Source organism: Acromyrmex echinatior, chromosome 9 (assembly GCF_024713525.1).
Source record: "Acromyrmex echinatior isolate Ae372 chromosome 9, ASM2471352v2, whole genome shotgun sequence".
Lineage (NCBI taxonomy): Eukaryota > Metazoa > Arthropoda > Insecta > Hymenoptera > Formicidae > Acromyrmex > Acromyrmex echinatior.
Genome location: NC_141860.1, coordinates 3,946,463 through 3,969,769, shown reverse-complemented (window position 1 = coordinate 3,969,769; position 23,307 = coordinate 3,946,463). Strand labels below are relative to the sequence as shown.

The window sequence follows — 23,307 nt, the reverse complement described above, 5'->3', positions numbered from 1 at the left end:
GCTATAAACGCTGACTTTGGAACGGCGAAGCACACATTTAGCTCACTTCGTAACGCTATAAATGCATTAGACGAGAGAGGATTCTCTAGTTCGTGTAAATGAATATATAGATCAATTCCTAGATACGATAAATTCCAATAAGTTATCCTACGTTTCAATTTTTTAAATTACGAGACATACGAGTTATTGAAGAAAATCCTTTGTTCCATTAAACGTCATTCACAAGATAACTGATATGACGACAGGCAAAGTATAGATAATCCTATCAGCTTTTTCAAATCTTTATTCATTGAAGACAAGAAATTTGAATTTTGAATAAAAATATAATTCTGTTGATATTTAAAAAATTTTTCTATATCAACGATCATAAAACCATTTTCCGATTGTTGACATGAGAAAATAATTACCTGTCAACGTTTAATAATTTTTTTAAAGAAAGAATTATTTCTATAAATTAATTAAGAAAGTAATTTATAAATATCTTAATTTAAACTTGAGTTTAAAACAGTTTTATTGAGCGCATAAGATATATTCTGGTGGTTTATCCTCTAGATAGATGGTTTCTATTTGTAAATAGAATACCATGCGAATCGATCGTCGAGACATTGTTCACGTTTGTAGTGTGCTGCAAAGAGATAAGGAAATATCGATGCACTCAACATTCTCGCAATAGCGCCTCTCCACTACCCTTGCGGTGTCCCTGCACTACCCTTGATTATGCAAGCGTAACAAAAGCGAGCGTACACACCCGCGAGCTGTAAAGAGGAAACGCTTCCGCTGTTTCCACTTGCTCTCGCGGACGTAAACTTTTTAAAGTCGCGTTACCGGCTAATTCTGACGTCCGCGTTGGCAAGAAAACAAGCCGCGTTCTTTCTAACTAATTAAAAAATGCAAAACGAGAAACTGACAAGCTTTTACGCAAGGAAAAAAGGACAGTGCAGCAACGCTTAGTTTATTCCTTTTTGTATTCCAGTTTTTTCTTATTTGAGAAAGATATCTGAATTTTTCATGTAAATGGCTTCTTTCCTGCTTTCCACCAAACTTCAGCAATACCTTTTTACGGAGAGTAAACAAACTTTTAACATAACATTTTTATTTCATATTCATAAAGTTAAATATTTTATTATAGTTTTTAATATAATAAAATTTTTATTTAAAATAAATTTTATTAAAAAATTTCAATTTATTTGAATTATCGAAAATTGTATCTTCTGGATCAATTACATTTTAATAAGGTCGGAGATAATGAGATCAATTGCTTCGCTTAAATATATTATCTTTCAAATAAACTTGATCTCAAAAGAAAGCCAATAATAAAGATAAATGGACATTTTTTAACATTAATGAAATTTACGTTAAAAAAATTATCAAAGAAAATTAATACAATTATCAGTCATTCTATGTTCACATTAATTAACGTTCTTTGCTTTCCTCGAGGTTTTCTCAAGTTACGAAAAATATTTTATTCTCTTAGAAAACAAATCATAAGGATTAAATTGATTGTTAGTTTTATTCCATGCTTGACGTGATGCAAAAGCAAAAGAACCGCCGATAATACGCGATATAACGTGATGAACTTTTCAAAGGCACGTTAACCGTCTATCTAGTTGCATTTGTGCAGTGAAAACAAGCCATTCTTTCGCGAATAATTAAAAAATCTATACTCTTTTTTGCTAAATATCGTTCTTAATCGTGCCGAGCAAATCTTTGGCAACCCATTCGAAAGAAACAGAATAAAATGTGAAAAAAATCAGAAAAAATAGAAATTTTTATAAAAATATACACATATGTATAATAATAAAAATGCTATAATAATAAATTGCCAATAATAAAATAATAATTTATAATAATTTATAAATGATTTATAAATACTATATAATATAACATAATATAATACAATACAATATAATAATATTATAATTTACAAATAATTTATTAAACACATTACAATTTATTATATATAATTGTTAATGAAAAGTTCAAATAAAATGACCGAAGCTTAATAAATGTTAATTAAATATTACTGTACTTCATAAATAATATTTCATATTTCTTATCAAATTATTGATTTAAAGTTTCTATATACTAACAAATGTATAGATCATCAAGATGATTTAATATTTCAATTGTATATACCTACTTACAAAAATATATCTCAAACATATATATATATATATATATATATATATATATATATATATATATATATATATGAATAACATATAAACCGGAATAGAAATATTCAATACGTTTCTAAACTATTTCATCTATCGATATAAAATGTATATAGATAATAAATGTAATAGATAATTGAATTGAACTCACATGTGACTCATGTCGAACTGAATCGAGTCAAGTTTTGTCGTATCTATTTTGCAAAAGTTGCGTACCGACTTTGAAAGACCGAGTCCGTCTCGGCTCTCGCGTCTATTCCCATGGATTCAGTGATCCGCGAATAAAAAGCAGAAGAGGAGAGGAAAGAGGTGGTTGGTCGTATCCCCAGGCAACATCTCACAACTGGATAATTAATCTCGTTTCCTGGAGCACGTTCGACCGTGCTCGATTTAAGGGTATGAAAGATGCAAAACGTGAGATGCGAGAGAGATACGAGAGGGCCTCGACCTTATTCCATGAAAATGTAGAAATATCTGTTCGTGTGTACCGTCTAAAGAAGCGACTCTATTTTCGCGAAAATTGTCCCTAAAATATACAGCAGTGCAGGAGATATGTCGCATTTGGTTTTTATGACCGAGATGTACGTCTGGAAATTTTCATCGAAATACGTAAAATATGCAAAAATGGAGAGACAGGAAAATTTGAAATATTGTAACGACTACAGTCGAGAATAAAGAATTAAAATCAATCCTTTTTATCACTTTTTGTACACGATAAAGTCTTTTCACGATCAGATATCTTTTTATATGCATTCATGCATAAAACTACCCTATATATACCTATTTTATTTTAAGATAATATAAATGAAAATAATATAAATTTTATAATTATGAGAATTATTAGGAGAATGTTCATGTTATTTTTTTTTCTAAAAAAATTAAGATTTGAAAAATTAAAATTTTCTTTGTAAAAAATCTGTGTTCTTCACATTCTATAAAGAAAATTCTTGTCTCTCTTTCTCTCTCTCTCTCTCTCTCTCTCTCTCTCTCTCTCTCTCTCTCTCTCTCTTTCTCCCCCTCTCCTTCTTTAAAGAGAGAACCATAAAAAAATATATTTAATAACTTATCTTCGCTTGGATAACACTGTTATCAAACATTGCCATACTAGGTACGTGACTTTTTTTTTCGTTTAAAGGATAATAGAATTTTTCACGAGTTCATGGCCGAGAAGCAGCACAATCTCATTGATGGTACGACCAAGTTTAGCCGTTGCTACGCGACAGAGCTCTTTCAGAGGAAAACGTCAATTGCTGTAGCCGCCGAAGAGGTCAGAAAGATATCAGAAAGACGTTTGGAGTCCGAGAGGAAGATAAGATATTTCTAGACAGACGAAAAAGAGAACCCAAGGGTGAAATTCGCACGAGCGGAAAACTCGTTTTCTCCGATCACGTTCGTGAAATTTCGTTGTTCCCTCAGAACAAAAAATCTTGAAGGAAGTGTCAATTACACCATCTATCGATAGTAATAAGAGATTTCCAAAAGGAAAGATTGTTCTGGGGACAATGAAGGATTCCCGACAATGTCGACGCGAAAGTAATTTCTCTTTCGCCTCTTGAGAGGACGTCCAAAAGAGGATTTTCTTTCCGTTGTATAGCTATTTCCCTTTTGAGCTCTCCTTTTTCTTTTGATCGGACAGTGCTTTCGTACTTTTCTGTGGCACATTATGTATTGTTTCAAAATTAATAATCGTTTGGGAATGAATAATTGATCATGCACATATACAAGTAAATGAACTTCTGTAACTAGTACTCGATTTACATAATTAGCAACCTCGAGCAGTACACATAATAATTTGTCCAATCAATCAATAATCAATGACATATACATATTTGAGATTAAAGATCATTAAATCAGAATATATATATATATTTTTTTTTGTTGAAAGCATGATAAATTCAATATGTTATAAATGTTATTAATAAAGTTTATTTAATTGATAAAGAAGTAATAGAATATTTCCTTTATTTCAGATTAAAGAAGTAAATATAATTAAAATCAAGCTTTTTCGAAAGTATATTTAAAGTTTATTTAAAAAATAAATTTGTTTTTTTTTTAATATATCTTTGACATATTTAAAAAATAAAAGTTACCTCTAGAATTAGACTCATTAATAATAACTTTTAAATAGTCAAATAATTAAACTTTCAGTGATAACTTTATCTAGAGTAAATTTTACTTTTAAAAAATTTATTATTTGTTCTGAGATATTTAATAAATAAAAAGTGGAAAAAGAGACGTTTACACTAAAAAAAGAAAAAAGAATATTTTTAAAAAGAATTCTATTAATCGTATTTTTTCACTCTTTTTCATAAAAGAGTTTCAACGTTTTTCATCCAAAAGAAAATATTACCGTGCCAAAATTATCGTGTTAACAACATCGAGCAATTTCGTTAGCACGGCGTTTATTGTAGAAATATACATATATGTCACTCGACTATCGCGAATCATCCCGATCGATTCCATATCGCCGGAACGAAGCCAGGATATGTACGAGAAACTCTATCTCGCGCCAAATGTGTCCATACGTTCGCGATCTAATCGCTCGCGGGATAAAATTTGCTACGAGCCACGATGAAACTCAATTAAAACGCCTCGCGCCGCGCCGTCGCATTGATCGAAGAGCCGCGATCGAAAATGGAAGTGGCCAAAGCGAGCTTCGACGGAAAATCGGAGTCAGTTTTCCGAAACATTTTCCGTTTATTCCGTTTATTCGCCGTATATTTGTCGCTTCCCCGGCTCCGTTGAGCGGCTTAAGTGGCAAAAAACCCACCCCCGTGTCTGCGCGAACTCGCTTTAACTCGGATGCACTTTAAACCCCCACCCCCCTCCCCTCCTTCCATCCCTGTGTCTCTTGCCCCGCTCCACCTGCTGCCGTCTGGCTTTTCTAAACGACCGAGCCCGCTTTTGTCTCGCTCTTTTCAGCCAGAGGCTACGCGAGATCCGTTAAATCGCCCTATCTCTCGGCCGAAGCCCCGACTATTTTTTATTTTGCTTCGCCGTAAAAGAACCGGAACGAGAGTCATAACTCTTTGTCGAAAGTATATTAGCATTGATGATGATGGAGAATTTATTATTCGTGATAATTTTCAGTGAATTCGGAACGAACGTTTCGATTCCCGAGTAAAAGTTTATACCAATTTTTTTTTATCTTTGCCATAATAATAAATATAATTTTCGTTTTATATATAACTTTATAATAATATTTTACAGCGATTTTCAATGCTTTCTGCGATCAATATGAGATGTACGTTTCATTCGTAATTTTTAATAAACTATCCATTTTTACGTGTATCTATTTTTCAATTCTGTAATTCTGAGAAGGCACATAATACTTGTTGAATTATTTAAAATTACATTTAATGTACATGTATTACATTTCGTCTCTCTGTTTGATAACTATTGATATTGCAACTATTAAAACTATTAATACGTAACTACTAATAATCACTAGCGAGCAAACGTTTGTTAAATGTCTGTTCGCGCAATCGTCATAACACTCCAATACCTCGAAATGCTTCCGAAACGGGGCGGCGCGTACAATTTCGAGGTGGCCGCTTTGTCGAGGTGGATTCCTCCTCACGAAAGAGAATCGTGCTTGCCCTCCCTGCGATATTACTCTCGTAACACATGTGGAAACAGAGAGGCTCTCCAAAGCACCGGAGCTAAATCCGCAAGTGTGTTCCGACGAAAAGACCACGGAGGGTGGCACACACCCGGGCTTTGTGGACGAAATATGTGCTCAGGCAACCCGAACCGTCCTTCTATCCTTCCGCCTTCAGCCCTTTCAGTCTACGGTAACTCGCCATCCCCCTTTTACGTTTATGCTTCTGCACGGGTTAATAAACGCTCCTAAATTGCGCCACTCGTTTCTTTGTATAAGCGTGAAAAAGCACATTTGCCATGCTTATTCTTTTTAGCTCTTTTTTTCGTACGCTCAGTAATTAGTTGTAATATCAAAAATTGTCTGACAAAAAAAGTATTGCCTCCAAAGCCAATTTGATTAAGGAAGACGTTTTATAAATATAAAATAAAATATTAATTTATTTCTTAATATAAAAGCTATTCAGACGCTGTTGATTTTCCTGTACATGTAATTTGGAAAAATAAAAATTATTTAAAGAAAGGAATATTTCCTCTTTTTTTTATTTTTATTCTTTCCGTTACCTTACTGAAACTTATATAGACATCATGTATTCAAAATTTACTTTTCTATATCTGATCTCCTTTCCATATATATATGTATATTCGATTCAATGCACTTTGTTAGCTTTCGAAAACATTTGAAGCTTCGTTCTTAGATGATAATATCGTAAGACCTTTCGCAGAATATCATGTTTTCGTATCGATCCATAATCGATTGATCTCAGTCCTCTTATTAAACATATACAGAAGAACATGTCACACGCAAGGTCGAATATAACTTCAATGATTAATCCTACAGGAAAACATGGCAGCAAGGACTCGCAACGAAATCCTATTACGAGGGACAGATTACTTCTGCGAGGTATCGATCTTGAGCGGTTCTAGCGTGACACATCAAAGTCTCTCAGCTAATTTCTACCGTTAGTTGGTTCATAGACAAAAATCCGATTAACTCGTTTGTACGAGATGTGAAAAATACGAGAAAGAATCGAACGTAGAGGAAAAAGTTTCGAAAACATGAGATCAAAAAGCTCTCTAAATTAAGAATAAAATGTATTCCATGAATAAAATTTTTTATAAAATAAAATATTTATACAGAATGAAAGTTAAAATTTATAAATATTTTTTATCCTTATTTTCATTTGCATTTATGGAGCTTGATTTTTTCGTTATTTTAATGTTAATTCCATGTTTATAAAATTTTACCTTAAAATATTTAATTGTTAGATTATTTTATGTGTTGAAAACATAAAAACAAAAAAAATGACCCATAATTAAAATGTTGATAAAAATTCATTAAAAATATGTGGGAATATATCTTATTAGAATAGCAAGCTTTTGCTTTAAATTTGCAGGATTCTCAAAATTACAGTCAAAGTTTCTAGGGAAACTCTGAATGTATTCAGATGTAATACCAGCATATGTACGAAATACAGATAAGATACCGAGAATTGCGAGAATGAAACAAGAAACCTCTCCATGCTTCGTCAAAAGATCTTCTCGATATATCCGGGTAGTAGTTCTACCGCCATTTCCGGTTACTCGCGGCATTATGAGCTAACATTTGTTCCAGTTATTTCCCGTCGGAACTACCACAACTCGCCGTGTTGTAATGGGATTACAAAGCGACGGGGTAAAAGCCCTAGAACTCAAGTCCTCCGCCAGCGTTCCCGTGGGATTAACGCAACTTCGTAATATACGGTAAATTTGCCCGGTAATCTCCCGTTTCAACGGAAGAAGAGATAACGATTTCGAAATAAGGAGACTTTGCGAGTGAAAAGATCACAATATACCGTGTAATATTGCTGCAATTGACGACTGTTAGCTTATTACAGCTTAGCTTGTGAGTTCTCAACATAAAGTGACTGTACATCTTAAATGAGTTTTTCTACAGATATTTTTGTTCGTATTAATACTGACTGTATTTCTTTAGTATCTTAATTAATCTAATTATTTAGAGAAATATAGAAAGGGAATCTCCTAGAAAACGGTTTAGTATTAGGTTGCTTTTTCCACCATAATAAAATGAACTGCAATATTCTGCAGCACAAAATGTTGATATTTAACGATGTACCAAACATAGATATATATAATTTATAAAGTTATATATATCTATGTTTAACTTCCTTGAAAAAATAATTATGCTTAAAGAGTGAATATTGAAAACTTGAATGTTATCTAATTTTTTATCACGTATAACAGAAACTTGGAATATAAAACTATACAAAATCTTTCAAATGAAGAAAGAGCAGTTATTTCTTCTCATGTAATGTTCGAAAGAAAAGGTCTGCAAGGAAAACTTCTGTGTGCTAACAGAAAAAAAAACATCCCGTGAGATCAGCAAAATCGATAAAATCTTTCGAGACATATCAAACTGGCCTTGGTCTCTCTCTGATCTCTCATAGTAGTTTTATTCGCATTCTTCGACCTTCCCTCTCTTGCCTATGTTCACCACAAAAGACCACGAAGAGAAATTTTCCAACAAAATTGAGCCCGTGGTTGAGTCAGGGAAAGCGAAAACGACGAGAATGTCTTGACTTTCTTTTCCGAGGGTGAACGTATCGAAAAAAAAAGGAAAAAAAAAGAAACGAGAGAAGAACGAGGAAACGAGAAGAGTAAAGAGAAAGAAGAGAAAGGAAGAAAAGGTTTGAAAGAAGACGAAAACTCGTGTGATTACGACAGGACGAAAGACGAGTCGCGAGATGTCGAGAAGGGTGACGCGGGTGGCGTTTGCATTGGAAATTCAACGAGCTGACGGCGAAGTCGACCAGTTTGGCGAATGGCCAGACATCCGGTACCCGGACGTGCGTCCGCTTTCCTAACAATAACGGTATCGACTAATGAATGCAATGCAGTTTCCCAACCCCTGTCGCCGAGTCTGATCTACTTCGACCCTCGTCGAGTTCGATGCTCTCCTCGTATATACATATGGATTAGTCAAGTTTCAGAAAAGAAAAAGCGTGTTATATTAAAATACTGTTTCGCAATGAAACTGAATGCTCGAAGAAAAAAAAATACAATAACTTGATTAATGCAATGACTTAAATATTCTTATAAATGACATTTCTAAAAAACCTGTAACCAGATACAGACCTGAAAATAATTTTGTTGGATTAAAATAATCATGTAGAACGTTCGGAAATCGTTTTCCAGAACGTAAAATTTTTTTTGCAGCATTGTTCATCATGTTTGAAATTTTTACGTGATTATTTCGTTCAAAATTATTTTTAGATCTGTAAAATTTTTATAGATACTTCAGCGAAATCATTCTTTCTGTATTAAAAAATTCCTATTTCATTAAGTATTTCGTTTTAACCTATATTTCTTACGTATTTCTCTCTCTCTCTCTCTCTCTCTCTCCCTTTGAATTTTTCACAAAACATATTATTTAAAAGACGTTCACAAGCATAACACAGCAAAGTTTAAAGGAGACGACCTACATTTAAAAAGTGTCTCTCCATGCTATAATATTTCCACACAACGGTATCCGCTGTATGATGTAAAAAGTAGCCACGCGACGAGCAGAACCAAGCTGCATCGCGCCGCGCCGCGCAGCAATTAGTTCGGGCAAATCGAATTTCCATGCTAGAAATCTCGACAAAGCGGGTAGCCGAGAGGCAGCCGGGGCTGTCATTTAATTTGTATTTAAATTGAGTGCCGAGCAGTCCTTCTCCCCTTTATCCTCCCTTCGCGTCTCTCTCGCGGTTCTCCAGTGAACGCGACCGGAATAAAGTCACACCCGCGCGAGAGAGAACTCGTTTTATTTGTCGTCGCCGAGTTTCGACGTTCGCGGACTCGAGTCAATTACGATGACGTTCATTCCATAATCGAACGAAATATGGAAAGAAGAGGGTGAAACGGAAGAAGACGCGATGGATATATTTCGCGAAGCTGAACAACGGAAAAAGATACTTCGATATGCCAGTGTAACTTTTCCACTTCTCGGAGCGATTTAATAGACTCCCCGAGACAGTCGCGATTAATTATGTCGACCTTGAGACGACCGCACTGTCGATAATTAATGAACCATCGTCGGTTGTAATTTAGCTTTCCGAGGTGTACCTGACGTAATAAATTACCACGGGGGTTACGGTGATGTCGTTGCGAATTTGTAATGCGACGAGAAAGCTCTCAAGAAAGAATTTACTATCGGCAATTCGCATTAATTAATTATGATGATCAATTACTTGCTTCACAGTGGTCTTTTCTTCTACGAAACAGAAGTCACGATAAGAAATAATAATTAAATAGCATAAATAAAATAATGCATAAATTATAATAAAAAATACAATAATAATTACAATATAATAATAAGAGAAATTTTATTGAGAATAACAGATGCATAATATATATTATGAGAGAAACTGCAGAGAGAGAAAGAGAGAGAGAGAGAGTGTAGAAGATCTGCAAACATTCATCATATTTGCTTGCGTCTTCACTCAACGATTAAACCAATAACGATTTACAGTTCCCACGTTAATTAATCACTTCTCCCTTACCAAATATCGTGCTAATGCACCAGAGGCGTTTACGCACGATGATGTAGAACAAACGCACAAGCAATATCGTATCCCGTAATGTGTGCGCATTAAAAGCGGGAAGGCAAGCTCGACTTCTCAAAAGCGACTTCTCTCGTGAACTTCCTCGCTCAATCCGTGCCTGTTCCCGCATATAACGGTAAATCGGTGCATACGATATTGTCCGCAAGCGGCTAAAACAATCGCAAAGACACGATTAAATTTCATCTCAAGGGAGCGTTAATTAAGCGACGCTTAACACACCTCGCAAAATGCAATTCTCGTTTATTCACACGTGCATTCACAGCGCAGCTCTCGTATGCAATGAGTTGGAACAGAATGAAATAATTAAGTCAACTTTTTCGCAAAATGTGCGCGCGAGCGAAATTTCAATTTCTTCTCCGTGCAAATTAAAAAAGGAACAAACAATTTAAAATGTCAAAAGACATAATGGCGATAAAGTGGATAAACATTTTTGTTATATTAAATTATATAATATTAATCTATTAAATATATTGTTAACTTGCTAAATGTGCTTGCTATTTAATAAATTAACTAATATTAAAGTTCCACAGAATTTTTTCAATTATTGAAAACCTATAATTTCAACATATAATAACAAATGCGATAGTAATTGCAATCTGAAAATATTATTACCAATTGTTCTCTCATGGCGATACGCCTACATGCTATTTCATTAATGTTAATATTACATTAACGTTAATAAAAGGGGAACGCGATGTCACTAAAGATTAATTCGTGAAACAGACACGCTGCAATGAGACCTGTAGCCAGAAGTTTGTGATTCTCCACACATAGATCGAATTATTTGTCATTCTCCAACCAAATATTCGCTGGATATAGCGCTTTACGCGATTAGCGAACTACTGAATTTGTCAAATAATATGCTTCGTGTTTGCACGACAAATGATCGCCTTCTATACATCATGACTGGGTTTAATATACCCTATTGATGATGCAGCGCTATTGAACAATATAAATATACTCTTACTCATATAATATATTGTACAATATAATGATGTTATATAATTATTTACTACGAATATATATATCATATTAATAAACTATGCTACATGCAACAATATTGAATAACTTTATTCACTCGAAAGTAATATCATTATTCTTTTTCTGCCATTTTGTAATTATTGCTAATTCAAGGAAATTAAATGATATATAAGTGAGATTTTATATTTTTTTACGTACAAGTTAATTATTAGAATTGTAATAAATTATATTGTAGAAAAAGTAAAAAGCAATTCTTATAAGAATTGCGTGAATTCTTCTTTATGAATTTTAAATGATCAATTTTACTTTCTTGACCGTTAAAATTAATATAATAAGTGAAAGGTTTAGGATATCGCGTGCGAAAACTTTGCAACGTGAACACGAATTCAGCACCGAATTCATCCATCATGCTAGACAGACGAAAAAATTACATTTTCCGCAAATTCTAAACATCCAAAGGAATATAAAAGTACAACAGTATTCAATGTAAACTAATTTTACTAAAATCTTTATTTACTCATCGTTTCGAATTCATTTGTTGTCAAACTCACCGTGATACTAATTATTAATAATTAATTTAATATCAGTAATAGGTAACCACTAATAGTATATTCCATAATAGATCATACGTTAACAACGTTATATTTTTATTACAAGTAATTAATATCACTTATCGATATTCCTGTCAAATAGATTACGAAATCGCTGTACTACTCTGACCAATGCTTACATATTCTGCACGAATTAGCGGTCTCATACATTTTAATAAAAGCTGTCGAGAAGTATCTTCTCAATAATTTCACAAATTATTAAATTAATAAATTTATATTCAACAGTTATTAATAACAAACTTAACTGTATATATGTACATACTAATGCGAAATTTAATTTACTCTACGATCAAGATCACACATAGCTTCAGATTTGTGACATTATGTAAAATATCAAATCAAATAATAAATTAATATATACATAGAATGTTACAAGTTTTCCGAAACTTTGTCTTGATAACAGAAAAGCAACAAATTAATGCAACAAGAAATAATATCATTTTATTATTTTCATTTTTATTATAAAACAAATAATCTGTAATATGTGAAATTTAGACAGTGAAAAACAATGTTCTATGTGCACGTTAGATAACAAGATATATGAGACCGGCAATACGGTAGATTAATGCGTCCCATTGTGAAGGGAGACAGACAAGTTCCCCTGATATCATCTCGCGACATCGAGGAGCACCTGCTGCGCTGTTCTGCGTGTCTCTAGTCTTTATCGCACGACAAGCTATGATGACCGTAAAACACCGTTGCGAAATATGCGCGAACGAAATAAGAGAGACAGAGACAGAGAGAGAGAGAGAGAGAGACCGTTAATGTCAGTTCCCGTTTATAATTATCGAGTGATACTTTGTGCGTAACGGTGTGAGCGATCGAAACCGGCTGCGAATTTATCCCGAATTGGTCCACGCTGCTATCCCTCGCGAGATGTGAATCAAAAAATTCTTGCCATGACTATTTTAATTATAAATGTTCGTCATTTGATAATTTCGGTCATCCGAACCTCGTCTTTCCGTCTTGTCAAGACAAATTTAATTGAGTTATATTAACAAATGTCAAACAAAATTTCAATTTGATTGATTTTTATCTTCTCTTTCAATTTTTAGTCTTATAGGTCTACAATTTTAATACTTGCGATAGCTCGACGCCGCGTCACAAATGTATTTTTTTCCTTTTGGGATATTCATATTAATCATGCTTGCATTCTTCCGCTTGCATTAAATATCGACTCTCGTCAGTGTTCAGTTATATGCGATAAATGTATGAAACAAATTATATTTCGCCATGAATGTGCACTCAATATAGATTCGGCATCGAAAACTTACTGCGGCATTATCGGGAATTCCAATGGACTTTATCGAGACGCGAAAAATGCGCTGGTTAATTTCCACACGAAAATACATAAAATTTCGTCTCGAAATTCACGGAGGCACTTTGCAATATTTATTCGTTACAACACGTACGACTGAACGTCAGTGTGACACTCAGAATGGTCTGAATTTTTTTTAATATCTTAATAATTAAATCACAATTTAAAATTAAAAAAAATTTTTTTTAATATCTCAATAATATTGAATCACAATTTCAAATTTCATTAACATCAATTGCCAAAATTAAGAAAACCATAAAAAATTTCAGCTCAACTATGGCTTAACGTTATTTAATATTAAATAACTCTCTCTTTTGCACACTTTGATGTAATATTTAATTCGGAAAGTAATGAGTTTCCAACGCTAAAAAGGTAACATAAAAATTTTTAACGTCGAATATATCAATCATCGAAAATTCCGGTTAAAAACTTAATTAAAATTCATTACGAGTCAGTGCATAAATTGATATACAAAAGGGAAAAATACTAAATCTGTTTTTAACGTTCATGGATATCGAACATAACTTTTAAGATTCGACGCAGTATACAACGATGTAGCGGGATCTGGAAAGTACACTTTGTCCATCTACATGTCAGCAGCAACATCGCATGAAATTCGAAACAGAATGCGAGCTGTCGCGTCATTTTTTTTTACGATGACACTAATGCGAGATACAACGTCACGCTCGCGTAATGTTCCTCCCGGACATCTTTTATTTGAAATATGACATACGAATGTGAAATACATATGTATCTTTAAATATTTTTCTCATTTTCCGCGATCTCTTTTTTTTTCTTTCTCTTTTTTATTCGCCTTCAAATAAACTAAAATTAAATCCACCAAACAATTTTTGCTTGTTATCTCTTAAATTTTTCAACGTTTTTATAAAACAATTGCGCATGTTTCTCTATTTCCGATAATTATTACCAATTAAATGACAATAATGGAAAAAAGCAATAAAATATGTTATATTATTTTCAAGGACAATTTCGAGATTTAAACAATGTTTTTCTCTCTTCCTCTTTCTCTCTCTCTTTCTCTCTCACTTTCAAATTAATAACTTTCTTGAAAGAGGACTTATGCGAACAATTGTCATAAAGAGACAGTAATAAAACGGTTCTCTCAGTTTTATTGTGAACGCATTGAAACGTAGACTATGCTTTATTCCCTTTTCATAGTAGAATTATGGCACAAAGGCGCAACATGCCGTATAGCTTCTTCTCGACACATCTATTATTATTAGAATTGCGATACATATGCATGCATGTTAATAGTATCATAGATTTTAATTAACATTTATTGTAAATTTCAAAGAATTTATTTCTACCAGTATTTATGTAGAATGTATAAAACAGTAGAATATATAAGTATGTATAAAAATGTATAATTCTCAGTAGAATAAAACGTTCAAAAATCATTCTTCTTTGAAAGCAAGAAAAGATACTCTTTTTACCTACAAATAATTTTACTCTATAATTCTATTTCGCAAACATTGAAAAAAAACTTTCCATTTGTGCGACTGCACACTCTTTCCGGTTTTATAAATATGCCATCGTGTTTAATGTGAAATATATAAAATATGCTTTCACTATTTTCTGACGGAGGCAAAAGGTGAGATAACACTGTGATTCTAAAACGGATAGAGAAAATCAAACAAGCACGTTTAGCATTAAGTACGTGCCACGAATATGAACACTCGGTATCCGTATGGGCGTATTATTAGTCATTTCTCCAGGATATCCATCGTTAGGTCGAAACGAGCGAAGCAGCGGCGCGTGTTCTTCGTCCCACAACGAATCTTGAGATGATAGCCGCTCAGGTTCATTATTATTATTAGTCCGTACCGCTCTCCGTCTATTTGCGTATATCGTACACGTTGATACGCACGATACGCAAAACCGTGCAAAATTTAACTGGACAAAATTTAACCATCCTCATATTTTAGAGGTACTAAAGGACAATTGTTTTCCCTGTGATATTTCTCTTCTACTCTTCTACTAGAATCACGCGATAACCGCGTATCTCTCTTTAAACAAGAATAGTTGTATTATCAAAGCAACTATATAGTTATATTATGTTACATTAATACATATACAGCTCCAATAAGAGCATTTGATTGCATAGCGATATTCACGCGAGTATTAACAGTCCGTTTACAAAGCACTTGCCAATCTGATGACGCAATTGTACGCGGCGGAAGGAATATTCATACGTCGTTCATCGTGTTGACACATGATTATCCAGAATGAAGGTGACGTTGACGTTAGATTGTACAGAATGGAACCAAAGCCTAACGGCAAACTCCAGAAGTTGACAAGGGAAACTATGTTACGTGCGTTTTATACGATAGAAGAGACATGTTCCTTTTTATGTAGAGATTTATAACTGGAAGTTTTGTGTGATCTGAAGTTTTAAAGTTTTATATATATATATATATATTGAAGCGAATATATTATGAACCGATTCACACTTTTATTGATAAATGCGCGCATTTATTTTTTTGTAGTACACGGTATGTAAACTATATATGTGTGCATTTATCAATAAAAGTGATAAACGAATTTGAATACGAATCTATGTAGAAAATAGAAAAATTATTATACAAAGATGGTACTCTTGCAGAAATCTAATACTGGCCAATTTAGTACTAAACGACAATAGACAACTAATTACTCTCATTCAATATTAAATTGACTAGTCATTTACACAAACAATATAACCCTCAGCATTAAGGTCTTTAAAGGCACCGTCGATATTTTAATTGTGAATATTTAATTAGTGATAAAGTTAAATCTGTAAAAAATAAATAAAAAATAATCCAATAAAATATGAGATGTGAAAACTCTTTTCTAACGCTAATTTAATACACGGAGATATTTCACGGCTAAATACAGCAGCTCTAAACGGACGTATTTGCTAACACAATGCGGATTGTGTCAGTTCAATATTTCGTATGATAGAAATGGTGCACTTCGAAGATGCAATTGCTTTACGTGAAACGCGACGAGACAGTCCCTCCCGAAGGAAATCTCGCAGTTAGTATTATAACAAGAAACTGAAATCGCTATTTGTTAATGTTGACAAAACAATTACATTTGTGGTAACAATTGTGGTAAAAATATTTGTAGCCTAATTCTACAAAAATATCTAAAATGTCCAGTAATAATTTGAGAAGACTCTTTTTAACATGAAAGCTTAAAAAAATAACTTATACACGCGTAGTTATAAACAATTATCGTTGAGCAGAGAATATAATACCAGTAATTTTTCGCGAAACAATTGAAATTTTCGCGTTCCATTTGCAGAGGGTGCGAATATAATTCACATGTAATAAAATTAAATTAATAATTAATTATATTATTAATATACAATTAATAATTAATAATAATTAATTAATACTTAATAATAACAATAATAATAATTACCCATTATTTTTGATATGAAAGTGTTGTTGTATTGTATTTTATTCGAATGCAATCTCGAATAGCGATAATCTCGGCGATTGAATCGATTGACTTTGACATTCGTGCTGCATTCTTTTCGATCGGCAATATCGAGTTGCGACCTCCGTCACGGATTTATGCAAATGATACGTGATCAATAATCAACGTACGAAGGGAGGTCGCGTTACGGCTGTACGTAGAACGTGAGTTGGCGCATGCATTACCATAATCTTGAAGGTGGCTCTATTACGGCGCTTATTGCGAATAATCGCGTTAACTGCGCCGCTGCGTTGCTGCAACTAGCGCTGTTGCTGCTGCTGTTATAGCGCCGCGGCTCTCTGTTATCACTTCCCGACATTTCGCAGCCGCGCATAGTCGCCGTTAATCTTGCCGAGCGAGCTCTCGGGAAATTGCAAAATTGCCGTGCGTTCGATCGTCTCGATAAACGTGCGGTTATGACGATCTTAATGAACGTGAATGCCATACGAGTCCATCTCGATAACAAAATTAGCAAAATAGCGAAATAAGAGGAAGCGTCAGAGTAATCGTAAAAAAAAATAAATAATCGTAAAATAAAAATAAATAAGATAAAGAAGTACATAAACACACACACGCGTAAATAAATCTAAAATATACCTAGCTTTTATCTCTGTTGTTATAATTTTGTTAATTAATAAGAAAATAAAAGTTGTTAACTCTTAATTATTCTATAGAAGTTATTTCTATACCCTTTTTCGCCTGTTTTGTGTTACATGTAGGTATTATTATATTATATTACGTATTATTATAACTTGTGTGTGTTTATATACGTGTGAATACAAATAAATACGCAAATATAAATTTAAACAATACCGTTATTTGTATATCGTTTCTTGTTATGGAACAATGTGAAATTTGTTGTTGCAGATAAATAAACCAAGCTTTTGTAAAACAATACATTTCATGGAAAAATAATCAATACTAAATATTCATTTTATATCTTGGTTTCATAATGAATGCATGCTTTGAAATACGATATACTCTAATATTCATACAAATATTTTATTTCATATTTTTAAAATTCCATAGATTTCGTCGGACAGCGTAATATCTTTTTAATCAAAACCGGCATATTGCAACAAACAATAGAAACAAAATATATCCGGTTGGAAACTTTTAATTCATAATTAATAAGCTTCACAAATAACATGAAGCGTTGCAGTATTCATGTGAGTATCTCGTACTAGGTTTTTGATAATGTCAATTTTTGACAAATTGAACGAATGATGTATTTCAAAAAAACAGCAGGTATACATACATCCCAATTGAAATAAAAAAAAGTAGTATAATTTTTACTTTTTAGACAAATTTTATATATCCTAAAAAATTATTTGTTTGACAAAAGTAAAGTTTTTTTATTACATTAAATATAATATATTACGTGTAGGTATACTACAATTTTTATTTTGTAAAATTCAATACAAATCGCTGCTATTACGTTTTACGGGTTTTTTCATTAAAACGCGGCATCTGCGTCACGTAAAACATTTTCCCGGGGGATCCCTTCAATTAATCAAGCTAGTTCTCTTTGTACGCGCAACACACGATACGCTACAATATTCATACTTCACCCGTCATTTTGGAAGTTTTCCCGGCTGGAAACATCGCTTACAGAGGACGAGCCAGTCATGTTGCCAATATCAACGTGGCAGCACAGTGTGGTTTCATTTAATTTTTCGGAAGATAGAACATGTGAATCTATCAAAAAAGGAAGGGATTCGTGAAACCTTTATTACGAGATTTCTATTCTAAAAGACTAGCAAGATGCTAATAAATTAAATCACCGAAGGAACAGGCGAAACCAACGACCATATTATTTTATTATTGTCAAATTTATCACTTTAATTGCACTTTCTGAGAATTCTCTTTATGTTTTCCGTAATTAAAATTGTTAAAATGTAACACTTCAAATAGCTCTGCGCGCGCGAACACACACACACACACACACACACACACACACACACACAAATATAATATATCTTTTGTGTATACGTAATTTTTTTTTATTTATATTTGTGCGTTTATGACATAATTATATTATTATATTATCATAATTTTATTATTATTATTATTAATTTTTAAGAATAAAATACTATCAGTCTTTAATTGTTTCATAATTACAAATAATATAGTTATTGACAGTTAATTTTATCAATCTTAATTCTTCTTTCCAAAATTTTATTAATTATTTAAGATTTTTTACAGTTGGAATAAAAAGTTGGAAATATAAATTTTTATGATGAGGTTAAAAATTCAAGCAATAAATATGAAATGATTTCCTTCCATGAAAATCAATAAATAGCAAAGGTTAAGTAGGCCACACAATTGTATATAGGCAATCCATATGTATCGTCAGTGGAATTTTTAATACTTTGTAAATCGAACATGCTTATCATATAAAAAGTTATATCATTATTTCGAGATGTAATATTTCAATTTCAAAAAAATATTTTTATGTACTGTAAAGATTCGTGCAATATGTTTAGCATAATAAGCTTTGCTTCTATCGTTATTTCTATTTATTTAAAACTCCATAAATAATTTTATCTGTCAAAAAATACAAATAGACTAAAGTTTACTGTCAGGAATTTACTTATAGAGTTTCAATTTTTTAATTGAATTTTTTAATAAAATATATAAAACAATTCAATAACGTACAAAATTATTTGATTATTAGTATTTTGATAATTATAATATTATAAAATAACACTTCAATTAAGATTTAATGACTCAAAGTTCATAATTTTCCAGTCAATTCTCTTTCACTATTCTTCTAATTTTAATTTTTAAATGAAAAAATTATATAAATAAACGGGTGATACTTCTTTACTGTAGATAAATATAAAAAAACCAAGGCTAGACAAAATAAAAATAAACAGCGTACCTACATGCAATCTAATCTTTCCTAACGAACGATTAGTTGTAAATATTAGCTCAAAGCACATCGAATTGATGTTTCAAAAATCGTTAGAAATCAATTTCGGAAATTGTAGTGGATTGTATTTACTACATTGCTCCAATGTATTGATATTCATACTCCATTTAAATCAATCAACTTGCGTTTATATTTCATTTTTATTGCTAAATGTAACTATTGCGATAAATTTCACGTTTTACGATTAACGATCGTGTTCAGTCGCATAAGCGACGGTATAACATTCAAGTTTGCTTCTAAAAGTATCATTTTAAAAATTAGACTTAATTATTCCCCTTAACGTTCAAATTTTCGATTAAAAAACTTATTCAATTTCTAAATCGGCAATAGAAGGTAACATATTATCTCTGAAATTTTTTTTTTAACGAGTCACTAGGTCGTCACATTTTTCTTGCGAAAATTAACGTAAATGCTAATGATATAATGACAATAATAGAATATAGACATATGATAATAAAATCTCAGAATATTATTGAGAATCTTTGAAAGACATCATTGACGTTTCCCTCCCTTCCTTCATCAATATTTTATTTTCAGTCATTTGTAATTAGATTAAAACCATGTTGAAAAATTCATCTATCTATAGAATTCAAGATTTCCCTAATGTATCCCCTTCGCTCTCTAACTTGCCCTTTCAACCAACCAAACTCAACTCACTCTTGTGCTTCGAACTGCTCTTCCACAAACCCCTGAAGAACGACATTCTGGCCCAGCGCAGCACAAACAATTCCAGCAGCTCCGAAATCTTTCCCCTTGTCACGATCTGTCTCGCCAGCTTTTTCTCGTTCGAGAGCTCGCCTCTCACTCACAAATCTTGATGCCAGTTTCGCGCCCGTCCAGGACATATAAATTCCAAATCAAGCGATTTAATTGTTCTCACGAATGGTCAGCCTTCATCGGTGTCGCGTGACTCTGGCTCTTTTTAGAAAGCTACGAAATAAATATCAAGAAGAAACGATGGGCAACAGCTGTTCGTTCGACACAAAATCTCTCCGGAGCACCCGCGAAAACGTGTTGCCGCGGTGGCAGCGCGCCGCGATATGAACCGTCCAGAACGCTTTATAGCGCCGCTTCGCCCTCGCGAGCGAACATGCGCATCCCAGGTCCTTCCCCTCTCCCCCCCCCCCGTCTCTCTCTCTCTCTCATCAGCAGCCCGGATTCCGGTTCCGCTTCCGAACCGAATCCTATATCAAAAGTATAAAAATTATTGTCACGCATTCCGCGCAAACCCATGACATCGGCATTTTGGACCGATTTCGGAATAAAAATGGAAAAATTGGATCCATGAATTTCGCGTCAGGAGAGAAATTTTGGACTAAAGAGAAGATTCAAATAAAAAAAAGCTTTAAAAACGCTAAAATCAAGATTTCGAAGTAATAAAAATAAAAATGAAAAAATTCTAAGAGTACAAGCATAAATTTCATTTATCGAGATAAAAATTTGTCGATTGTGCGTAATAAAAATAAGAATGAAAAAAAAATTCTCGATAGTTCGCTGAACTTCGCGGGAAAAAAATACGGATAGGGGAGAAAAACATGAAGAATAATATTCGTTTTTCTTTTTTATTCGAGAAACTAAAAGTTCGTGTATAACGCTCAAATCGCAAAAAAAAAAAAAACGAAAAATAAAATTCTAATATGATGTAAACGCAAATGAATAGAAATTGTGACAAAGTTGGTGTATTAAAAATTTTGCGACAATATTAAATTTCAGACGATATTAAATTTCAGACAATATTAAATATAAAGGACAAACTTAATATCGGATTAAACATCGTTGAAGTGACTGTCGTCGAGTGGGCTTGTGGAGCAATTTGGTATTCATCTCCGCCAACGACATAGTTGCCAAGAAATTGATGCGTTGCTCGGGCACGCTCTAGAAACACGGGACGAGAATCTCACCACCTAATTTCATGGGAGATGCCCGCCCTAAACTTATAGGAGCCAAACTTCGTTCGATAATCTCGTGGCAAATAACGACCCCGCCCAGTCAATTTAACATGCTTCCGTTTTTTTGCATTTCCACAGGCACATTAAAACGTGCAAACGTCATCATTCCTTTTTCCTCGGGAAAATACATATCTATTTCTGCACAACAACAAAAGTAATTGACATCATAATAACGATCACAATATGCGATCTGAATTACAAAAAATTTTTTAAGATACGTATATAAGATTGTAACAATGTACGAGTTCAAGAAAATTTAAAACTGTAATAAAAAGTCGATATTAATTCCTTCCAACTCATAAAGTATAAAATGCGGAGTCAGTTGATATCGGGTTTTCTTGTCGATTTCGCCCCGAATGCGATTAAGCTTGAATAATGTTAGAATTGTCGGGAAAACGAAATTAATCAGGGAAACTGATTTGGTGAATTTCTCCGTAATCGAAAACCTTAAGTTAACCCAAAGTTATAGAGTATAGGCGTTCGAATCGGAACGTCGAGTCCGAAATTCCCGGCCAAACCCGAAAATTTATCAGGTTTTCGGGTAGAAAATACGAGTATCAGAGATCCATTCGATTATCGGAGGTCGTTATGCGTTCGTTAGCACGCGATTGACTTTAGACGACGGCGGCTCGAATCGATTTCACGTGCGCTCGACGAAATTGCCAATCAATCGAGGAGAATCGAGGAAAACAACTGTCCTCCGACTTGGTAAATTACCCGTATCTATCGGCCGCATCGGATTACGAATTGAACTAACGCATCAAGGAAAATAGATCACCATGAGATAATCGTACACTGGATAAAACTACAATTTAAAAGTGAAGAAAAAGAATGCAGAGCGAATAAAAGATTCATCTATTGCTGAGACCAGCATTACTGATTGTGAGTGAAGATCAAATAATGGAAATGAAAAGTACAACAAAAATATTAAATACAATAATTATTAGAATATATTGATATAGTAATTAATATTCTCAACAAATAGTGTTTTTAGAGAAAAGAAATTTAAAAATTAAAAAATAAAGATTACGGTACATAAATATAAAAATAAATATAAATATGAAAATTGTGTTGTTAAATAGGAAAAAAATATTATTGATTTTTCTACTAATAGAAAATTTCGTTTAAATAAAAATACGTTATTAAATAAAATATACATACTCTCTACTTAGAAAGTTAATATACGTTACTGTATATCTTAAAAAAGAAAGCAGTTTTTTGAACGTCCTCTCGAAAAGTAATCTACTAAATCGACTGAAATACAGGCCGTTGGTATAAAAATTCGCGACGCAAAAGAAATTTCGGACCGGGAATGAGCTGCTGCAGCGACCTGTGTAAGATGATTGACGAGAGAAACTGGCACGATCGTTCTTAGAGAGACAGGCTTAGTCGAGTTGCGAGTTTTTGTACGTTCGGACATGTCGCAAAATTGTGCTCGATCTCACTCGTATTTATTTTCTCTTCCACATCATGATTCAATCGATCCTCTTTCACTGTGGAATAGCAATTGAAAAAGATATCTATAATTTTCGATGTGTCCAAATTTCAATGCAACTTGATCTTTGAAATTGACCTCTGTAGTTAATTATAAGTGAAAAAACTTGCGACAGGTCTGATGCAAACTACTGAAGCAAACACAAATCAGCATGACA

At 33.0% G+C, this 23,307-nt stretch overlaps 1 protein-coding gene across 5 annotated transcripts in view; it reads right to left on the bottom strand.

Moving 5' to 3' along the window:
• LOC105148792 (low density lipoprotein receptor adapter protein 1) overlaps positions 1 to 23,307 on the bottom strand; it is a 70,994-nt gene that overhangs the window by 26,203 nt on the left and 21,484 nt on the right. For 2 of the 5 annotated variants that reach the window (XM_087409770.1, XM_011060718.2), the window contains exon 1: positions 20,364 to 20,785. The exons of 2 other annotated variants lie outside the window; for them this stretch is intronic. In XM_087409770.1, the coding sequence (XP_087265896.1) occupies positions 20,364 to 20,409 (46 nt within the window). In that variant the 5' untranslated portion in view covers positions 20,410 to 20,785. Of the gene's footprint in view, positions 1 to 18,342; positions 18,470 to 20,363; positions 20,786 to 23,307 lie in introns of those variants that run through there. One more of the 5 variants, XM_087409771.1, reaches the window with a different exon arrangement.